The following is a 22,279-nucleotide window of genomic DNA, read 5'->3' on the forward strand; positions in this document are numbered from 1 at the left end:
ACTTGAACGCACAGTGATCCACTAATGGCACCTCCTTGGCTGGCGCTCTGCCCAGGGTGTCCTGATGAGGAGAACGATGGAAGCTGAACGTTAAATAAGAAAATGATGGAAGATTATACCATTCCCAATCATCCCATTCCTTCTCTTTACCTTCTCCGACCTCCAGGCCTGGTTCTTGGTGTATTCGGCATCCACCAGATCTGGGTTGTCCCGGGATAGAAGGATCAGAGGGTCCCGCTCAGGGCTGGTCCTGTATCATAGAAGGAAGGGATGTCATGGAGGGATTTTCCTTCAGCCTCACCTCCCCCAATCTGCCCAGTAAGTTCTGGGCAGGAATTGGAGTTCATTGAGGGACACCAGAAGTCATATACTGTTGGGTTATACTGCCACCTACGCGAGGACTGGACACAGGGAGTCATATACTGTTTGGTTATACTGCCACCTATGGGAGGATTGTTCACAGGAAGTGATATTATTGGTGGATTATACTGCCACCTATGGAAAGATTGGACACTGGCAAACAAAACTCTGTCCCACATAGAAGACTTATCAATAAACTGCAGTCATTGAGCATGGACTCCCATATTGTTGAGTGGATTAGGCAGTGGCTGAGTGACAGACAACAGAGGGTTGTAGTCAATGGAGAACATTCAGAACAAGGTCATGTTACCAGTGGGGTACCTCAGGGATCTGTACTGGGACCAATTTTGTTTAACATCTTCATAAGTGATATTGCAAAAGGCCTCGATGGTAAGGTTTGTCTTTTTGCTGATGACACAAAGATATGTAACAGGGTTGATGTTCCTGGAGGGAAACGCCAAATGGAAAAGGATTTAGGAAAACTAGAAGAATGGTCAGAACTCTGGCAACTGAAATTTAATGTGGATAAGTGCAAGATAATGCACCTGGGGCGTAAAAACCCAAGGGCAGAATATAGAATATTTGACACAGTCCTGACCTCAGTATCTGAGGAAAGGGATTTAGGAGTAATTATTTCAGAAGACTTAAAGGTGGGAAGACAATGTAATAGAGCAGCACGAAATGCCAGCAGAATGTTTGGATGTATAGGGAGAGGTATAAGCAGTAGAAAGAGAGAAGTGCTTATGCCGCTGTACAGAACACTGGTGAGACCTCACTTGGAGTATTGTGCGCAGTACTGGAGGCCATATCTCCAGAAGGATATAGATACTCTAGAGAGAGTTCAGAGAAGAGCTACTAAACTAGTACATGGATTGCAGGAAAAAACTTACCAGGAAAGGATAAAGGACCTTAACATGTATAGCTTGGAAGAAAGAAGAGACAGAGGGGATATGATAGAAACTTTTAAATACATAAAAGGGAATCAACTCGGTAAAAGAGGAGAGCATATTTAAAAGAAGAAAAACTACCACAAGAGGACACTGTTTTAAATTAGAGGGGCAAAGGTTTAAAAGTAATATGAGGAAGTATTACTTTACTGAGAGAGTAGTGGATGCATGGAATAACCTTCCTGCAGAAGTGGTAGCTGCAAATACAGTGAAGGAGTTTAAGCATGCATGGGATAGGCATAAGGCTATCCTTCATACAAGATAGGGCCAGGGACTATTCATAGGATTCAGATATATTGGGCAGACTAGATGGGCCAAATGGTTCTTATCTGCCGACACATTCTATGTTTCTATGTTTCTATGTTTAGGTTAACCAGGGCAAACCCTCCTATATCCAACATGCCTGTAGGTCAGGGGTGGGGAACCTTTTTTCTGTCAAGGGCCATTTGGGTATTTATAAAATCCTTCGGGGGCCGTACAAAATTATCAACTTAAAAATGTGCCTGTTATATTTGGTCAAACGTTTCATTAACTCACCCCTAATGTGATGGCTGCAACTGCTTCTCTTTGGTGAGGTGTGTGATGTTAGCTGGTATTGATGATGTTGCTACTCACAACTGGTTTTCCAGGTTTGCGTCAGTCAGTCTGGAGCGCAGTCGACTCTTAGTGGTGGTAAGTTTTAAAAGAACTGCTGATGGGTACTGCCGGTGGGTACAGCTGGCTGATACTGCCGGTGGGTACAGCTGGCTGATACTGCCAGTGGGTACAGCTGGCTGATACTGCCAGTGGGTACAGCTGGTTCAGGCTGGTACTGCTGGCTGGTACTGTGGGTACTGCTGACTGGTACTGCTGTGGGTACTGCTGGCTCAGGCAGGTACTGCTGTGGGTACTGCTGGCTCAGGCTGGAACTTCTGGCTGAGGCTGGTACTGCTGGCTGGTACTGTGCTGTAGGTACTGCTGGCTGGTACTGCTGGCTCTGACAGGTACTGCTTGCTCTGGCTGGTACTGCTGTGAGTACTACTGGCTCCTGCTGGTACTGCTGTGGGTACTGCTGGCTCTGGCTGGTACTGCTGTGGGTACTGCAGGCTCTGGCTGGTACTACTGTGGGTACTGCTGGCTCTGGCTGGTACAGCTGTGGGTATTGCTGGCTCTGGCTGGTACAGCTGTGAGTACTGCTGGCTCTGGCTGGTACTGCTGTGAGTACTGCCGGCTCTGGCTGTTACAGCAGTAACAGCCAGAGCCGGCAGTACTCACAGCAGTAACAGCCAGAGCCAGCAGTACTCACAGCAGTAACAGCCAGAGCCAGCAGTACTCACAGCAGTGAGTACTGCCAATTCTGCTGTGGGTACTGCTGGCTCTGGCTGGTACTTCTGTGGGTACTGCTGGCTCTGGGTGGTACTGCTGGTACTGTTCTGAGTACTGCTGGCTCTGGCTGGTACCGCTGTGGGTACTGCTGGTTCTGGCTGGTACTGCTGTGAGTACTGCTGTCTCTGGCTGGTACTGCTGTGGGTACTGCTGGCTCTGGCTGGTACTGCTGTGAGTACTGCTGGCTCTGGCTGGTACTGCTGTGAGTACTGCTGGCTCTGGCTGGTACTGCTGTGAGTACATCTGTCTCTGGCTGGTACTGCTGGTGGGAAATGCTGGCTAAGAGAAGTGTAGTGCGCAGCGGCGCCGCGATGGAGGAAGAGGCGATAGTTTCGGTATTGGTCACAAGAGGAATGCATTTGATATCACTCCGCCTGTGACTCACTCAGATAGCCAGAATGGAGCCGGAACTATAGAGGAAGCATCGGCTTTGTTCTGACAGATCAGCTGGAGAAACACAGACTCAGCTGCACGGGGGCCGGACCAGATGACTTTGCGGGCCGCATATGGCCCGCAGGCCGTAGGTTCCCCACCCCTGCTGTAGGTAACAAGAAGTAACGAACAAAAATATAACCGCGCTCAAGTGAAAAATGAAGTATAAATAAATAGCTGCAGCTTCCAGTGTGACATCACCAATACAAAATATACAAAAAACAAGCTGCGCTGAAGTGAAAAAAATCTAACAGTAATCATACAGTGAGTCAATATCAATGAAGTAAGTGGATAAATAACTGTAATACCATGGGAGATTGAAAAAAAGGAAATAAAAATATATAAAAGTGTCGAATCATATAAAGAGTCCAATAAATCCCAATCCATGGGAAAAAGCGAATTATCCCCACACTGTGCTCTATCCTCCACCAGTGAGCTTCTCTTCCTTACAGAAGTATGGTAAATCAAGCCTGTAGTATGAGAACCAGGGAGACATCCAAAGAATCCTCTTGATCTCGAATGATGATAGTACAGGGGACAATAGCCAGTATAACTTCAAAGAACCCGCAGAGGATTGGCCTCAGAGACGCTCATAGATCACCATCATGAAAAAGAATTGTAAATGCTCCATAGGGTAAAACCATATTTTATTAATATACAAAAAGTAATGCACTCACAGCAAATGCAGAGTAAAACGCATGTGGAAGCGTAGATACAAATGAGCCGCCGGCTGGTCAGCTCCTCCGCCCGTCCTCACTTCCTGGAACGCAAGGATGACGTCAGCACGCCGCGACTCGACGTATGTTTCGTCACAAATGACGTTTTCAAGGTATCAAGAAGTACCAGAGAATGTTTATGAGCACAGAGGGGTGAGACACTTAATGGACTTCTGGCGATTACAAAAATCCTACTTTCTTCCTCATCAATTGAGAGACGCAGGAAGTCATAGTGTTGGGAGGTCCAAAAACAGTCCAATGAAGGGGGTGAGCAACAGTACACAAAATTCTAACAGGCCCAGAGCAAAACTGGGGACTAATTGTGGCACAAATAGCTGTCTGAAGGACCCTACACCCAACACCAGCATCAGAGGAGGCCAGAACATCCACATGGTAGAACTTCGAGAACATGCACATGGTAGAACTTCGAGAACATCCACATGGTAGAACTTAGAGAACATCCACATGGTAGAACTTCGAGAACATCCACATGGTAGAACTTCGAGAAGAAACTCCCAAAACCCAAACAGCCGGTAGCAGAAAAGGGTCGATGACCAAAATCACTGTAGGTGAGCAGCAGGCAAAGATCGCAGTTTCACACAGCTCTTCGCAAAGCAGAAGCAGGGAGATGCTTCCTCATGGTGGGAAAGAGCACATGACAAACCACCCAGGGAAAGACCCCAGCGCTCAGCGTTAACCCTTTTATGGTGCCAACCAGCTGAATTTAAAGCCGCCTGGTAATCAATGGAAATACTCTAGCTGCTGGTGCTTGGCCTGGTGAGCCTCCTCCCTGGTTCTTCAGAGACGGGTCAAGTGCTGAGACAATGCTGGTGGCTCTGAACCTGGAAGCGCTCCACAGCTTTTACCAGAACGGAGTCTTCAAAGCGACTTATGCAAAATCAAGTGCTAAAGGGGACTTCCAGGGTATCCCCACCGCATCCAGCCCAGCGAGGTCCAGACACAGGACTCCAAAACCCAGGATGAGGACAACCATGCCAGATAGCTGCAATCACGCACCGCCTCCAGCAGGGATGTAGAGAAGAGACTTCAGTAAGGTGAAAATAAAGAAAAAGAAACAACAATGCTACAAAAAAATTTACCCAAGAAGAGACGCCCATCCTCCTAGAACACAGCAAAAAACTGAGGCATGCTGGGAGTAGGAGGGGCTTATATAGGGACTGGAATTTGGTTTTCTGTTTGCCAGTGTCCACATCTCCTACAGGAGGCAGTAAAACCCAAAAGGTGAAAGACTTCCTGTGATGTCAATAGACATGAAGGAACATGGACAACCTTCAGACTCTGGCCACCCACACTTACTTACCTGGAGCCTCGGAAATATCCTTTAGAGATCTTCTTCTCCCAGGGCCAACGCTTGGCTGACCTAAATAACGACAAATATGAGAAATACAAGATTTAGGCACTTCAGAGGGGCAGCCCTTGGCCCCCCAGCACTCCAGAGGGGCAGCCCTTGGCCCCCCAGCACTTCAGAGGGGCAGCCCTTAGCCCAGCCTTTAAGACAGCCCGCCCCTGGCCCAGAACTCCAGAGAGCCCGCCCCTGGCCCAGAACTCCAGAGAGCCCGCCCCTGGCCCAGAACTCCAGAGAGCCCGCCCCTGGCCCAGAACTCCAGAGAGCCCACACATCACTCACTGCTTCAGGTCCTCCCTCATCAGGTCCCAGCGTCCCAGTCCGGTGGGGTAGATGGGCCACACAGCAGGGCCGCCTTCCCAAAAGGTCCAGGCGGGGTACATGATGTCTCGGTAATCTGAGGTCTTTCAAAGAGAGAAGAAGGAAAAGTCACATACATGTCACATACATGTCACATGCATACTGCACACTGGTATGTCACCTCTACACACACAATGACCCTGGAAAGGGTGACAACCCTAAAGCTGGATTACACCTAAAACTCCCATAATAAACAGGCCAATAAAGAAATGAAAAGCCGATATTTAATGAGTGCTGTGGAAGTGAATGTAATAATAACGGCAATGTGTTAGTGTTGTCACATGACCATGGTATGTGTCCACCCCTCCCCCCCGCTCCAGGCCAGGAACATCAGAGAGCTCTCCTCACCCTACTAAACGAGAAGACGGGAATAACCGGCGTCATCCAATGAGGAACCTGAGGATAATCCCTGACATTTATCACCATCTCCATATCTGGAAGATCCGGCAGAAGATCCAAGAGGAAGTGTTCAACCCCGCTACATCTGAAACATAGGAGGAGACATGAGAGGGGGAGGAGCTACATCTGAAACATGGAGGAGACATGAGAGGGGGAGGAGCTACATCTGAAACATGGAGGACACATGGGATAAGACATGAGAGGGGGAGGAGCTACATCTGAAACATAGGGTCCAATATAGAGACCCCACCCACCTACCTACCTCCAATATAGAGACCCCACCCACCTACCTACCTCCAATATAGAGACCCCACCCACCTACCTACCTCCAATATACAGACCCCACCCACCTACCTCCAATATAGAGACATGAGAGGGGGAGGAGCTACATCTGAAACATAGGGTCCAATATAGAGACCCCACCCACCTACCTACCTCCAATATAGAGACCCCACCCACCTACCTACCTCCAATATAGAGACCCCACCCACCTACCTACCTCCAATATACAGACCCCACCCACCTACCTCCAATATAGAGACATGAGAGGGGGAGGAGCTACATCTGAAACATAGGAGAAGACATGAGAGGGGGAGGAGCTACATCTGAAACATGGAGGACACATAGGATAAGACATGAGAGGGGGAGGACCTCGAGGTGACAATGGGAGTGTCCTGGGGCGGGGACTCACCGTGCCGGGAACATACACTCCTCCTCCCTGTACAGTCGTCGATCGATGATTTGGTAATGAGTCCCCAACTTACGACTGATCAGATTCTTCATCACTTCCCGGGAAATCCCGGAGCGGAATGGAGCCAAATCCTGCTGTGTGACCCTGGAAGAGGAGGAAATGGGAGGGGTCACAGAAAACTGGAGGGCGGTACAGGAGAAGGTGGGTGGGGTCATATCGGAAGGAGGAGGGATGGAACACTGACCATTCATAGCAGGTGTCATTGTGACAAGGGGCGTGGCTCTCCACCCTCTTCTGGATACGATGGAGATAAGAAAACCAACGAGAATCTAATGAGAGAAAATAAGGACACCCTTCATACCGACATTCCACCCACCTACAATATATAGAGACCCCACCCACCTACCTACCTCCAATATAGAGACCCCACCCACCTACCTACCTCCAATATAGAGACCCCACCCACCTACCTACCTCCAATATAGAGACCCCACCCACCTACCTACCTCCAATATAGAGACCCCACCCACCTACCTACCTCCAATATAGAGACCCCACCCACCTACCTACCTCCAATATAGAGACCCCACCTACCTACCTCCAATATAGAGACCCCACCCACCTACCTCCAATATAGAGACCCCACCCACCTACCTACCTCCAATATAGAGACCCCACCCACCTACCTACCTCCAATATAGAGACCCCACCCACCTACCTACCATATAGAGACCCCACCCACCTACCTACCTCATAGAGACCCCACCCACCTACCTCCAATATAGAGACCCCACCCACCTACCTACCTCCAATATAGAGACCCCACCCACCTACCTACCTCCAATATACAGACCCCACCCACCTACCTCCAATATAGAGACCCCACCCACCTACCTCCAATATAGAGACCCCACCCACCTACCTCCAATATAGAGACCCCACCCACCTACCTCCAATATAGAGACCCCACCCACCTACCTACCTCCAATATAGAGACCCCACCCATCTACCTACCTCCAATATAGAGACCCCACCCACCTACCTCCAATATAGAGACCCCACCCATCTACCTACCTCCAATATAGAGACCCCACCCACCTACCTCCAATACAGTGACCCCACCCACCTACCTCCAATACAGTGACCACACCCACCTACCTCTAATATAGAGACCCCACCCACCTACCTCCAATATAGAGACCCCACCTACCTACCTCCAATATAGAGACCCCACCCACCTACCTCCAATATAGAGACCCCACCCACCTACCTCCAATATAAAGACCCCACCGACCTACCTCCAATATAGAGACCCCACCTACCTACCTCCAATATAGAGACCCCTTCCACCTACCTCCAAAATAGAGACCCCACCCATCTACCTACCTCCAATATAGAGACCCCACCCACCCACCTACCTCCAATATAGAGACCCCACCCACCTACCTCCAATATACAGACCCCACCCACCTACCTCCAATATACAGACCCCACCTACCTACCTCCAATATAGAGACCACACCCACCACCCACCTACCTCCAATATAGAGACCCCTCCCACCTACCTACCTCCAATATAGAGACCCCACCCACCTACCTCCAATATAGAGACCCCTTCCACCTACCTCCAAAATAGAGACCCCACCTACCTACCTCCAATATAGAGACCCCACCTACCTACCTCCAATATAGAGACCCCACCCACCTACCTCCAATATAGAGACCGCACCGACCTACCTCCAATATAGAGACCCCACCTACCTACCTCCAATATAGAGACCCCACCCACCTACCTCCAATATAGAGACCCCACCCACCTACCTCCAATATAGAGACCCCCACCCACCTACCTCCAATATAGAGACCCCTTCCACCTACCTCCAAAATAGAGACCCCACCCACCCACCTACCTCCAATATACAGACCCCACCCACCTACCTCCAATATAGAGACCCCACCCACCTACCTACCTCCAATATAGAGACCCCACCCACCTACCTCCAATATAGAGACCCCACCCACCTACCTCCAATATACAGACCCCACCTACCTACCTCCAATATAGAGACCCCACCCACCTACCTCCAATATACAGACCCCACCCACCTACCTCCAATATAGAGACCCCACCCACCTACCTCCAATATAGAGACCCCACCCACCTACCTCCAATATAGAGACCCCACCCACCTACCTCCAATATAGAGACCCCACCCACCTACCTCCAATACAGTGACTCCACCCACCTACCTCCAATATAGAGACCCCACCCACCTACCTCCAATATAGAGACCCCTCCCACCGACCTCCAATATAGAGACCCCACCCACCTACCTCCAATATACAGACCCGAACCCACCTACCTCCAATATAGAGACCCCACCCACCTACCTCCAATATAGAGACCCCACCCACCTACCTCCAATATACAGACCCCAGCCACCTACCTCCAATATAGAGACCCCTCCCACCTACCTCCAATATAGAGACCCCAGCCACCTACCTCCAATATAGAGACCCCACCTACCTACCTCCAATATACAGTCCCCACCCAACTACCTCCAATATAGAGACCCCACCCACCTACCTCCAATATACAGACCCCACCCACCTACCTCCAATATAGAGACCCCACCTACCTCCAATATACAGACCCCACCCACCTACCTCCAATATACAGACCCCCAGCCACCTACCTCCAATCTAAAGACCCCACCCACCTACCTCCAATATAAAGACCCCCACCCACCTACCTCCAATATAGAGACCCCACAAACCTACCTCCAATATAGAGACTCCACCCACCTACCTCCAATATAGAGACCCCACCCACCTACCTACCTCCGATATAGAGACCCCACCCACCTACCTCCAATATAGAGACCCCACCCACCTACCTACCTCCAATATAGAGACCCCACCCACCTACCTCCAATCTAAAGACCCCACCCACCTACCTCAAATCTAAAGACCCCACCCACCTACCTCCAATCTAAAGACCCCACCTACCTACCCCCGCCATACCACCCCCCCCCCCTCAATATAAAGACCCTCACCTACCTCCAATCTAAAGACCCCACCTACCTCCAATATAGAGACCCCCACCTACCCCCCATCCTCAATATAAAGACCCCAACTATCTACCCCCCTCAATATAAAGACCCCACCTCAAATATAAAGAGCTCACCTACCTACCTCCCTTAATCTAAAGACCCCACCTACCTAACCCCCGCTCAGTATAGAGACCCCCACCTACCTACCCCTGCTCAATATAGAGACCCCACCTACCTACCTCCAATCTAAAGACCCCACATACCTACCTCCCCTCCATATAAAGACCCCCACCTACCTACCTCCAATCTAAAGACCCCACCTACCTACCCCCTGCTCAGTATAGAGTCCCCACCTACGTATCCCCCTTTAATATAGAGACCTCTAATACGGAGACCCCCACCTATCCGTCACCGATATGAAGACCTCCACCAACCCCTCCCCCCCAATATAGAGACCCCCAACTACTCAATACGAAGACCTCCACCTACCTACTCCCAATATGGAGACCCCCACCTACCCACCCCTTATATGGAGACCTCCACCTACCCTCCCCCAATATGGAGACCTCCACCAACCCACCCCCAATATGGAGACCTCCACCTACCCACCCCCAATATAGAGACCTCCACCTACCCACCCCCAATATAGAGACCTCCACCTACCCACCCCCAATATGGAGACCTCCACCTACCCACCCCCAATATAGAGACCTCCACCTACCCACCCCCAATATGGAGACCTCCACCAACCCACCCCCAATATAGAGACCTCCACCAACCCACCCCCAATATAGAGACCTCCACCTACCCACCCCCAATATAGAGACCTCCACCTACCCACCCCCAATATAGAGACCTCCACCAACCCACCCCCAATATAGAGACCTCCACCAACCCACCCCCAATATAGAGACCTCCACCTACCCACCCCCAATATAGAGACCTCCACCAACCCACCCCCAATATAGAGACCTCCACCTACCCACCCCCAATATGGAAACTTCCACCTACCCACCTCCAATATAGAGACCTCCACCTACCCACCCCCAATATGTAAACTTCCACCTACCCACCTCCAATATGGAGACCCCCACCTACCCACCCCTTATATGGAGACCTCCACCTACCCTCCCCCAATATGGAGACCTCCACCTACCCTCCCCCAATATGGAGACCTCCAGCAACCCACCCCCAATATGGAGACCTCCACCTACCCACCCCCAATATAGAGACCTCCACCTACCCACCCCCAATATAGAGACCTCCACCTACCCACCCCCAATATAGAGACCTCCACCTACCCACCCCCAATATAGAGACCTCCACCTACCCACCCCCAATATGGAGACCTCCACCTACCCACCCCCAATATAGAGACCTCCACCTACCCACCCCCAATATGGAGACCTCCACCTACCCACCCCCAATATAGAGACCTCCACCTACCCACCCCTTATATGGAGACCTCCACCTACCCACCCCCAATATAGAGACCTCCACCTACCCACCCCCAATATAGAGACCTCCACCTACCCACCCCTTCTATGGAGACCTCCACCTACCCACCCCCAATATAGAGACCTCCACCTACCCACCTCCAATATGGAGACCTCCACCTACCCACCCCCAATATAGAGACCTCCACCTACCCACCCCTTATATAGAGACCTCCACCTACCCACCCCCAATATAGAGACCTCCACCTACCCACCTCCAATATAGAGACCTCCACCTACCCATCCCCAATATGGAGACCTCCACCTACCCACCTCCAATATGGAGACCCCCACCTACCCACCCCTTATATGAAGACCTCCACCTACCCACCCCCAATATAGAGACCTCCACCTACCCACCTCCAATATAGAGACCTCCACCTACCCACCCCCAATATAGAGACCTCCACCAACCCACCCCCAATATAGAGACCTCCACCAACCCACCCCCAATATGGAGACCTCCACCTACCCACCTCCAATATGGAGACCTCCACCTACCCACCTCCAATATGGAGACCTCCACCTACCCACCCCCAATATAGAGACCTCCACCTACCCACCCCCAATATAGAGACCTCCACCTACCCACCCCCAATATAGAGACCTCCACCTACCCACCCCCAATATAGAGACCTCCACCTACCCACCCCCAATATGGAGACCTCCACCTACCCACCTCCAATATGGAGACCTCCACCTACCCACCCCCAATATGGAGACCTCCACCAACCCACCCCCAATATGGAGACCTCCACCTACCCACCCCCAATATGGAGACCTCCACCTACCCACCCCCAATATGGAGACCTCCACCTACCCACCCCCAATATAGAGACCTCCACCAACCCACCCCCAATATGGAGACCTCCACCTACCCACCCCCAATATAGAGACCTCCACCTACCCACCCCTTATATGGAGACCTCCACCAACCCACCCCCAATATAGAGACCTCCACCAACCCACCCCCAATATAAAGACCTCCACCTACCCACCCCCAATATGGAGACCTCCACCAACCCACCCCCAATATGGAGACCTCCACCTACCCACCCCCAATATAGAGACCTCCACCTACCCACCCCCAATATGGAAACTTCCACCTACCCACCTCCAATATGGAGACCTCCACCTACCCACCCCCAATATAGAGACCTCCACCTACCCACCCCCAATATGGAAACTTCCACCTACCCACCTCCAATATAGAGACCCCCACCTACCCACCCCCAATATGGAGACCTCCACCAACCCACCCCCAATATGGAGACCTCCACCTACCCACCCCCAATATGGAGACCTCCACCAACCCACCCCCAATATGGAGACCTCCACCAACCCACCCCCAATATGGAGACCTCCACCTACCCACCCCTTCTATGGAGACCTCCACCTACCCTCCCCCATTATGGAGACCTCCACCTACCCACCCCCAATATAGAGACCTCCACCAACCCACCCCCAATATAGAGACCTCCACCAACCCACCCCCAATATGGAGACCTCCACCAACCCACCCCCAATATGGAGACCTCCACCAACCCACCCCCAATATGGAGACCTCCACCTACCCACCCCCAATATAGAGACCTCCACCAACCCACCCCCAATATGGAGACCTCCACCTACCCACCCCTTCTATGGAGACCTCCACCTACCCTCCCCCATTATGGAGACCTCCACCTACCCACCCCCAATATAGAGACCTCCACCTACCCACCCCCAATATAGAGACCTCCACCTACCCACCCCCAATATAGAGACCTCCACCTACCCACCCCCAATATAGAGACCTCCACCTACCCACCCCCAATATGGAGACCTCCACCTACCCACCCCCAATATAGAGACCTCCACCTACCCACCCCCAATATGGAGACCTCCACCTACCCACCCCCAATATAGAGACCTCCACCTACCCACCCCTTATATGGAGACCTCCACCTACCCACCCCCAATATAGAGACCTCCACCTACCCACCCCCAATATAGAGACCTCCACCTACCCACCCCTTCTATGGAGACCTCCACCTACCCACCCCCAATATAGAGACCTCCACCTACCCACCTCCAATATGGAGACCTCCACCTACCCACCCCCAATATAGAGACCTCCACCTACCCACCCCTTATATAGAGACCTCCACCTACCCACCCCCAATATAGAGACCTCCACCTACCCACCTCCAATATAGAGACCTCCACCTACCCATCCCCAATATGGAGACCTCCACCTACCCACCTCCAATATGGAGACCCCCACCTACCCACCCCTTATATGAAGACCTCCACCTACCCACCCCCAATATAGAGACCTCCACCTACCCACCTCCAATATAGAGACCTCCACCTACCCACCCCCAATATAGAGACCTCCACCAACCCACCCCCAATATAGAGACCTCCACCAACCCACCCCCAATATGGAGACCTCCACCTACCCACCTCCAATATGGAGACCTCCACCTACCCACCTCCAATATGGAGACCTCCACCTACCCACCCCCAATATAGAGACCTCCACCTACCCACCCCCAATATAGAGACCTCCACCTACCCACCCCCAATATAGAGACCTCCACCTACCCACCCCCAATATAGAGACCTCCACCTACCCACCCCCAATATGGAGACCTCCACCTACCCACCTCCAATATGGAGACCTCCACCTACCCACCCCCAATATGGAGACCTCCACCAACCCACCCCCAATATGGAGACCTCCACCTACCCACCCCCAATATGGAGACCTCCACCTACCCACCCCCAATATGGAGACCTCCACCTACCCACCCCCAATATAGAGACCTCCACCAACCCACCCCCAATATGGAGACCTCCACCTACCCACCCCCAATATAGAGACCTCCACCTACCCACCCCTTATATGGAGACCTCCACCAACCCACCCCCAATATAGAGACCTCCACCAACCCACCCCCAATATAAAGACCTCCACCTACCCACCCCCAATATGGAGACCTCCACCAACCCACCCCCAATATGGAGACCTCCACCTACCCACCCCCAATATAGAGACCTCCACCTACCCACCCCCAATATGGAAACTTCCACCTACCCACCTCCAATATGGAGACCTCCACCTACCCACCCCCAATATAGAGACCTCCACCTACCCACCCCCAATATGGAAACTTCCACCTACCCACCTCCAATATAGAGACCCCCACCTACCCACCCCCAATATGGAGACCTCCACCAACCCACCCCCAATATGGAGACCTCCACCTACCCACCCCCAATATGGAGACCTCCACCTACCCACCCCCAATATGGAGACCTCCACCAACCCACCCCCAATATGGAGACCTCCACCAACCCACCCCCAATATGGAGACCTCCACCTACCCACCCCTTCTATGGAGACCTCCACCTACCCTCCCCCATTATGGAGACCTCCACCTACCCACCCCCAATATAGAGACCTCCACCAACCCACCCCCAATATAGAGACCTCCACCAACCCACCCCCAATATGGAGACCTCCACCAACCCACCCCCAATATGGAGACCTCCACCAACCCACCCCCAATATGGAGACCTCCACCTACCCACCCCCAATATAGAGACCTCCACCAACCCACCCCCAATATGGAGACCTCCACCTACCCACCCCTTCTATGGAGACCTCCACCTACCCTCCCCCATTATGGAGACCTCCACCTACCCACCCCCAATATAGAGACCTCCACCAACCCACCCCCAATATAGAGACCTCCACCAACCCACCCCCAATATAGAGACCTCCACCTACCCACCCCTTATATGGAGACCTCCACCTACCCACCCCCAATATAGAGACCTCCACCAACCCACCCCCAATATAGAGACCTCCACCTACCTACCCCCAATATGGAGACCTCCACCTACCCACCCCCAATATGGAGACCTCCACCAACCCACCCCCAATATGGAGACCTCCACCTACCCACCCCCAATATGGAGACCTCCACCAACCCACCCCCAATATAGAGACCTCCACCTACCCACCCCCAATATGGAGACCTCCACCAACCCACCCCCAATATGGAGACCTCCACCAACCCACCCCCAATATGGAGACCTCCACCTACCCACCCCCAATATAGAGACCTCCACCAACCCACCCCCAATATGGAGACCTCCACCTACCCACCCCTTCTATGGAGACCTCCACCTACCCACCCCCAATATGGAGACCTCCACCAACCCACCCCCAATATAGAGAGACCTCCACCTACCCACCCCCAATATGGAGACCTCCACCTACCCACCCCCAATATGGAGACCTCCACCTACCCACCCCCAATATAGAGACCTCCACCTACCCACCCCCAATATAGAGACCTCCACCTACCCACCCCAATATAGAGACCTCCACCAACCCACCCCCAATATAGAGACCTCCACCAACCCACCCCCAATATGGAGACCTCCACCTACCCACCCCCAATATAGAGACCTCCACCAACCCACCCCCAATATGGAGACCCCCACCTACCCACCCCCAATATAGAGACCTCCACCTACCCACCCCCAATATAGAGACCTCCACCTACCCACCCCCAATATGGAGACCTCCACCTACCCACCCCTTCTATGGAGACCTCCACCAACCCACCCCCAATATGGAGACCTCCACCTACCCTCCCCCAATATAGAGACCTCCACCTACCCACCCCCAATATAGAGACCTCCACCTACCCAGCCCCAATATAGAGAGCTCCACCTACCCAGCCCCAATATAGAGACCTCCACCTACCCACCCCCAATATGGAGACCTCCACCTACCCACCCCCAATATGGAGACCTCCACCTACCCACCCCCAATATAGAGACCTCCACCTACCCACCCCCAATATAGAGACCTCCACCTACCCACCCCCAATATGGAGACCTCCACCTACCCACCCCCAATATAGAGACCTCCACCTACCCACCCCCAATATAGAGACCTCCACCTACCCACCCCCAATGTGGAGACCTCCACCTACCCACCCCCAATATGGAGACCTCCACCAACCCACCCCCAATATGGAGACCTCCACCTACCCACCCCCAATATGAAGACCTCCACCTACCCACCCCCAATATGGAGACCTCCACCAACCCACCCCCAATATAGAGACCTCCACCAACCCACCCCCAATATGGAGACCTCCACCTACCCACCCCCAATATAGAGACCTCCACCAACCCACCCCCAATATGGAGACCTCCACCAACCCACCTCCAATATAGAGACCTCCACCAACCCACCCCCAATATAGAGACCTCCACCAACCCACCCCCAATATGGAGACCTCCACCAACCCACCCCCAATATAGAGACCTCCACCTACCCAGCCCCAATATGGAGACCTCCACTTACCCACCCCCAATATAGAGACCTCCACCAACCCACCCCCAATATGGAGACCTCCACCTACCCACCCCCAATATGGAGACCTCCACCTACCCACCCCCAATATAGAGACCTCCACCTACCCACCCCCAATATGGAGACCTCCACCTACCCACCCCCAATATGGAGACCTCCACCAACCCACCCCCAATATAGAGACCTCCACCAACCCACCTCCAATATAGAGACCTCCACCTACCCTCCCCCAATATAGAGACCTCCACCAACCTACCCCCAATATGGAGACCTCCACCTACCCACCCCCAATATGGAGACCTCCACCTACCCTCCCCCAATATAGAGACCTCCACCAACCTACCCCCAATATGGAGACCTCCACCAACCCACCCCCAATATGGAGACCTCCACCAACCCACCTCCAATATAGAGACCTCCACCTACCTACCCCTTCTATGGAGACCTCCACCTACCCACCCCCAATATGGAGACCTCCACCTACCCCCCCCCCCCCCCAATATAGAGACCTCCACCTACCCACCCCTTCTATGGAGACCTCCACCTACCCTCCCCCAATATGGAGACCTCCACCTACCCACCCCCAATATAGAGACCCTCACCTGAACTCCTCCACCATAGCCCTGTACCCCTCCCCCATAGTCCAGTATTACCCCCCGTACCCCTCCCCCATAGTCCTATATTACCCCCCTGTATCCTTCCCCCATAGTCTGGTATTAACCCCCCCCCCATAATCCTGTATTACCCCCCTGTACCCCTCCCCCATAGTCCTATATTACCCCCCCCCCTTAGTCCTGGATTACCCCCCTGTACCCCTCCCCCATAGTCCTATATTACCCCCCCTTAGTCCTGTATTACCCCCCTGTACCCCTCCCCCATAGTCCTGTATTACCCCCCTGTACCCCTCCCCCATAGTCCTATATTACCCCCCGTACCCCTCCCCCATAGTGCTGTATTACCCCTCCCCCATAGTGCTGTATTACCCCTCCCCCATAGTCCTGTATTACCCCTCGTACCCCTCCCCCATAGTCCTGTATTACCCCCCCTGTACCCCTCCCCCATAGTGCTGTATTACCCCCCCTGTACCCCTCCCCCATAGTCCTGTATTACCCCCCCCTGTACCCCTCCCCCATAGTCCTGTATTACCCCCCCCTGTACCCCTCCCCCATAGTGCTGTATTACCCCCCTGTACCCCTCCCCCATAGTCCTGTATTACCCCCCCTGTACCCCTCCCCCATAGTGCTGTATTACCCCCCTGTACCCCTCCCCCATAGTGCTGTATTACCCCCCCTGTACCCCTCCCCCATAGTCCTATATTACCCCCCTGTACCCCTCCCCCATAGTGCTGTATTACCCCCCCTGTACCCCTCCCCCATAGTCCTATATTACCCCCCGTACCCCTCCCCCATAGTCCTATATTACCCCCCTGTACTCCTCCCCCATAGTCCTGTATTACCCCCCTGTACTCCTCCCCCATAGTCCTGTATTACCTCCCCTGTACCCCTCCCCCATAGTCCTGTATTACCCCCCCCCCATAGTCCTGTATTACCCCCCCCCTATAGTGCTGTATTACCCCCCTGTACTCCTCCCCCATAGTCCTGTATTACCCCCCCCCCCCCTGTACCCCTCCCCCATAGTCCTGTATTACCCCCCCCCCTGTACCCCTCCCCCATAGTCCTGTATTACCCCCCTGTACTCCTCCCCCATAGTCCTGTATTACCCCCCCCTGTACCCCTCCCCCATAGTCCTGTATTACCCCCCCCCCTGTACCCCTCCCCCATAGTCCTGTATTACCCCCCTGTACCCCTCCCCCATAGTCCTGTATTACCCCCCATGTACCCCTCCCCCATAGTCCTGTATTACCCCCCCCCCCCCCATAGTACTGTATTACCCCCCCTGTACCCCTCCCCCATAGTCCTGTATTACCCCCCCCCTGTACCCCTCCCCCATAGTCCTATATTACCCCCCTGTACCCCTCCCCCATAGTGCTGTATTACCCCCCCCCCTGTACCCCTCCCCCATAGTCCTGTATTACCCCCCCTGTACCCCTCCCCCATAGTCCTGTATTACCCCCCCCGTACCCCTCCCCCATAGTCCTGTATTACTCCCCCCTATACCCCTCCCCCATAGTGCTGTATTACCCCCCCTGTATCCCTCCCCCATAGTCCTGTATTACCCCCCCGTACCCCTCCCCCATAGTCCTGTATTACCCCCCCTATACTCCTCCCCCATAGTGCTGTATTACCCCCCCCCCCCGTAGTCCTGTATTACCCCCCCTGTACCCCTCCCCCATGGTCCTGTATTACCACCCCCATAGTCCTGTATTACCCCCCCCTGTACCCCTCCCCCATAGTCCTGTATTACCCCCCCTGTACCCCTCCCCCATAGTCCTGTTTTACCCCCCCCGTACCCCTCCCCCATAGTCCTATATTACCCCCCTGTACCCCTCCCCCATAGTGCTGTATTACCCCCCCCCCCGTACCCCTCCCCCATAGTCCTATATTACCCCCCTGTACCCCTCCCCCATAGTCCTATATTACCCCCCTGTACCCCTCCCCCATAGTCCTATATTACCCCCCTGTACCCCTCCCCCATAGTGCTGTATTACCCCCCCCCCCGTACCCCTCCCCCATAGTCCTGTATTACCCCCCTGTACCCCTCCCCCATGGTCCTGTATTACCCCCCCCCGTAGTCCTGTATTACCCCCCTGTACCCCTCCCCCATAGTCCTGTTTTACCCCCCCTGTACCCCTCCCCCATAGTCCTGTATTACCCCCCCCCCCTGTACCCCTCCCCCATGGTCCTATATTACCCCCCCTGTGCCCCTCCCCCATAGTCCTGTATTACCCCCCTGTACCCCTCCCCCATGGTCCTATATTACCCCCCCCTGTACCCCTCCCCCATAGTACTGTTTTACCCCCAGAACTCACCCCCCGTCTGCCCCTCCCCCTGAGCTGTCAGAGCCCCTGGGGCCCCCAGAAGGAGTAGAAACACCAGCGCCATCTCTCTGACATCCATTGATCGGGTCTGATCCGTCCGCTCGGCCATCTCCAGTCTGACAAATCCAACATGGCGGCGCCCGGGACCCGGAAATAGATCCACCTCCACCCCACCAATAAGATGGCGACCAGAAATGTCGCCTCCCCCGGAAACCCACCAATAATATGGAGAGCGGTGATCCGAAACCTCCCATCCTCCTCCATATATTGTGTATAGAGGATGGAGAGGAGGGCTGTGTGTATAGAATGGGCTCCTCACCATCTTATATGTAATATGAGGAGTCAGGGGACACCACAGGGGCTGTATTCACTATTATGGGGCCCCCTGACTTCAATGACTCATGTAATCCCTACTCAGGGGCCCCTTATCCTTAGCGGGTCCTATAATGGTGAATCCGGGTCCCCTGACCTTATCGGGGTCCTGTAATGGCGAATCCGGGTCCCCTGACGTTATCGGGGTCCTGTAATGGTGAATCCGGGTCCCCTGACCTTATCGAGTCCTGTAATGGCGAATCCGGGTCCCCTGACCTTATCGGCTCCTATAATGGCGAATCCGGGTCCCCTGACCTTATCGGGTCCTATAATGGTGAATCCGGGTCCCCTGACCTTATCGGGTCCTGGAATGGTGAATCCGGGTCCCCTGACCTTATCGGGTCCTGTAATGGTGAATCCGGGTCCCCTGACCTTATCAGGTCCTATAATGGTGAATCCGGGTCCCCTGACCTTATCGGGGTCCTGTAATGGTGAATCCGGGTCCCCTGACCTTATCGGGTCCTATAATGGCGAATCCGGGTCCCCTGACCTTATCGGGTCCTATAATGGCGAGTCTGGGTCCCCTGACCTTATCGGGGTCCTGTAATGGTGAATCCGGGTCCCCTGACCTTATCGGGTCCTATAATGGCGAATCCGGGTCCCCTGACCTTATCGGGTCCTATAATGGCGAGTCTGGGTCCCCTGACCTTATCGGGGTCCTGTAATGGTGAATCCGGGTCCCCTGACCTTATCGGGTCCTATAATGGCGAATCCGGGTCCCCTGACCTTATCGGGTCCTATAATGGCGAATCCGGGTCCCCTGACCTTATCGGGTCCTGTAATGGCGAATCCGGGTCCCCTGACCTTATCGGGTCCTATAATGGTGAATCCGGGTCCCCTGACCTTATCGGGTCCTATAATGGCGAATCCGGGTCCCCTGACCTTATCGGGTCCTGTAATGGCGAATCCGGGTCCCCTGACCTTATCGGGTCCTATAATGGTGAATCCGGGTCCCCTGACCTTATCGGGTCCTATAATGGCGAATCCGAGTCCCCTGACCTTATCGGGTCCTATAATGGCGAATCCGGGTTCCCTGACCTTATCGGGTCCTATAATGGCGAGTCTGGGTCCCCTGACCTTATCAGGGTCCTGTAATGGTGAATCCGGGTCCCCTGACCTTATCGGGTCCTATAATGGTGAATCCGGGTCCCCTGACCTTATCGAGTCCTGTAATGGCGAATCCGGGTCCCCTGACCTTATCGGGTCCTATAATGGCGAATTCGGGTCCCCTGACCTTATCGGGTCCTATAATGGTGAATCCGGGTCCCCTGACCTTATCGGGTCCTGTAATGGCGAATCCGGGTCCCCTGACCTTATCGGGGTCCTATAATGGTGAATCCGGGTCCCCTGACCTTATCGGCTCCTATAATGGCGAATCCGGGTCCCCTGACCTTATCGGGTCCTGTAATGGTGAATCCTGGGTCCCCTGACCTTATCGGGTCCTATAATGGCGAATCCGGGTCCCCTGACCTTATCGGGTCCTGTAATGGTGAATCCGGGTCCCCTGACCTTATCGGGTCCTGTAATGGTGAATCCGGGTCCCCTGACCTTATCGGGTCCTATAATGGCGAATCCGGGTCCCCTGACCTTATCGGGTCCTATAATGGCGAATCCGGGTCCCCTGACCTTATCGGGGTCCTGTAATGGTGAATCCGGGTCCCCTGACCTTATCGGGTCCTATAATGGCGAATCCGGGTCCCCTGACCTTATCGGGTCCTATAATGGCGAGTCTGGGTCCCCTGACCTTATCGGGGTCCTGTAATGGTGAATCCGGGTCCCCTGACCTTATCGGGTCCTATAATGGCGAATCCGGGTCCCCTGACCTTATCGGGTCCTATAATGGCGAATCCGGGTCCCCTGACCTTATCGGGTCCTGTAATGGCGAATCCGGGTCCCCTGACCTTATCGGGTCCTATAATGGCGAATCCGGGTCCCCTGACCTTATTGGGTACTGTAATGGTGAATCCGGGTCCCCTGACCTTATCGGGTCCTATAATGGCGAATCCGAGTCCCCTGACCTTATTGGGTCCTATAATGGCGAATCCGGGTTCCCTGACCTTATCGGGTCCTATAATGGCGAGTCTGGGTCCCCTGACCTTATCAGGGTCCTGTAATGGTGAATCCGGGTCCCCTGACCTTATCGGGTCCTATAATGGCGAATCCGGGTCCCCTGACCTTATCGGGTCCTATAATGGCGAATCCGGGTCCCCTGACCTTATCGGGGTCCTGTAATGGCGAATCCGGGTCCCCTGACCTTATCGGGTCCTATAATGGCGAATCCGGGTCCCCTGACTTTATCGGGTCCTGTAATGGCGAATCCGGGTCCCCTGACCTTATCGGGTCCTATAATGGCGAATCCGGGTCCCCTGACCTTATTGGGTCCTATAATGGCGAATCCGGG

General features: G+C 53.6%; 1 protein-coding gene across 1 annotated transcript in view; it reads right to left on the minus strand.

Moving 5' to 3' along the window:
* Positions 1 to 19,634, minus strand: part of POGLUT1 (protein O-glucosyltransferase 1) — a 29,370-nt gene extending 9,736 nt beyond the window's left edge. Inside the window, exons 1-8 of the mRNA XM_082247161.1 lie at positions 19,498 to 19,634; positions 6,881 to 6,965; positions 6,637 to 6,780; positions 5,895 to 6,030; positions 5,469 to 5,590; positions 5,142 to 5,201; positions 151 to 250; positions 3 to 61 (exon numbers count right to left, since the gene is read on the minus strand). Of these exons, the coding sequence (XP_082103287.1) occupies positions 3 to 61; positions 151 to 250; positions 5,142 to 5,201; positions 5,469 to 5,590; positions 5,895 to 6,030; positions 6,637 to 6,780; positions 6,881 to 6,965; positions 19,498 to 19,615 (824 nt within the window). The 5' untranslated portion in view covers positions 19,616 to 19,634. The remainder of the gene's footprint in view (positions 1 to 2; positions 62 to 150; positions 251 to 5,141; positions 5,202 to 5,468; positions 5,591 to 5,894; positions 6,031 to 6,636; positions 6,781 to 6,880; positions 6,966 to 19,497) is intronic.
* Between the last annotated feature and the right edge of the window lie 2,645 nt (positions 19,635 to 22,279).

The sequence above is a fragment of the Pelophylax lessonae genome (genome assembly GCF_965119305.1).
Source record: "Pelophylax lessonae genome assembly, chromosome: 2".
In the NCBI taxonomy this organism is placed as follows: Eukaryota; Metazoa; Chordata; class Amphibia; order Anura; family Ranidae; genus Pelophylax; species Pelophylax lessonae.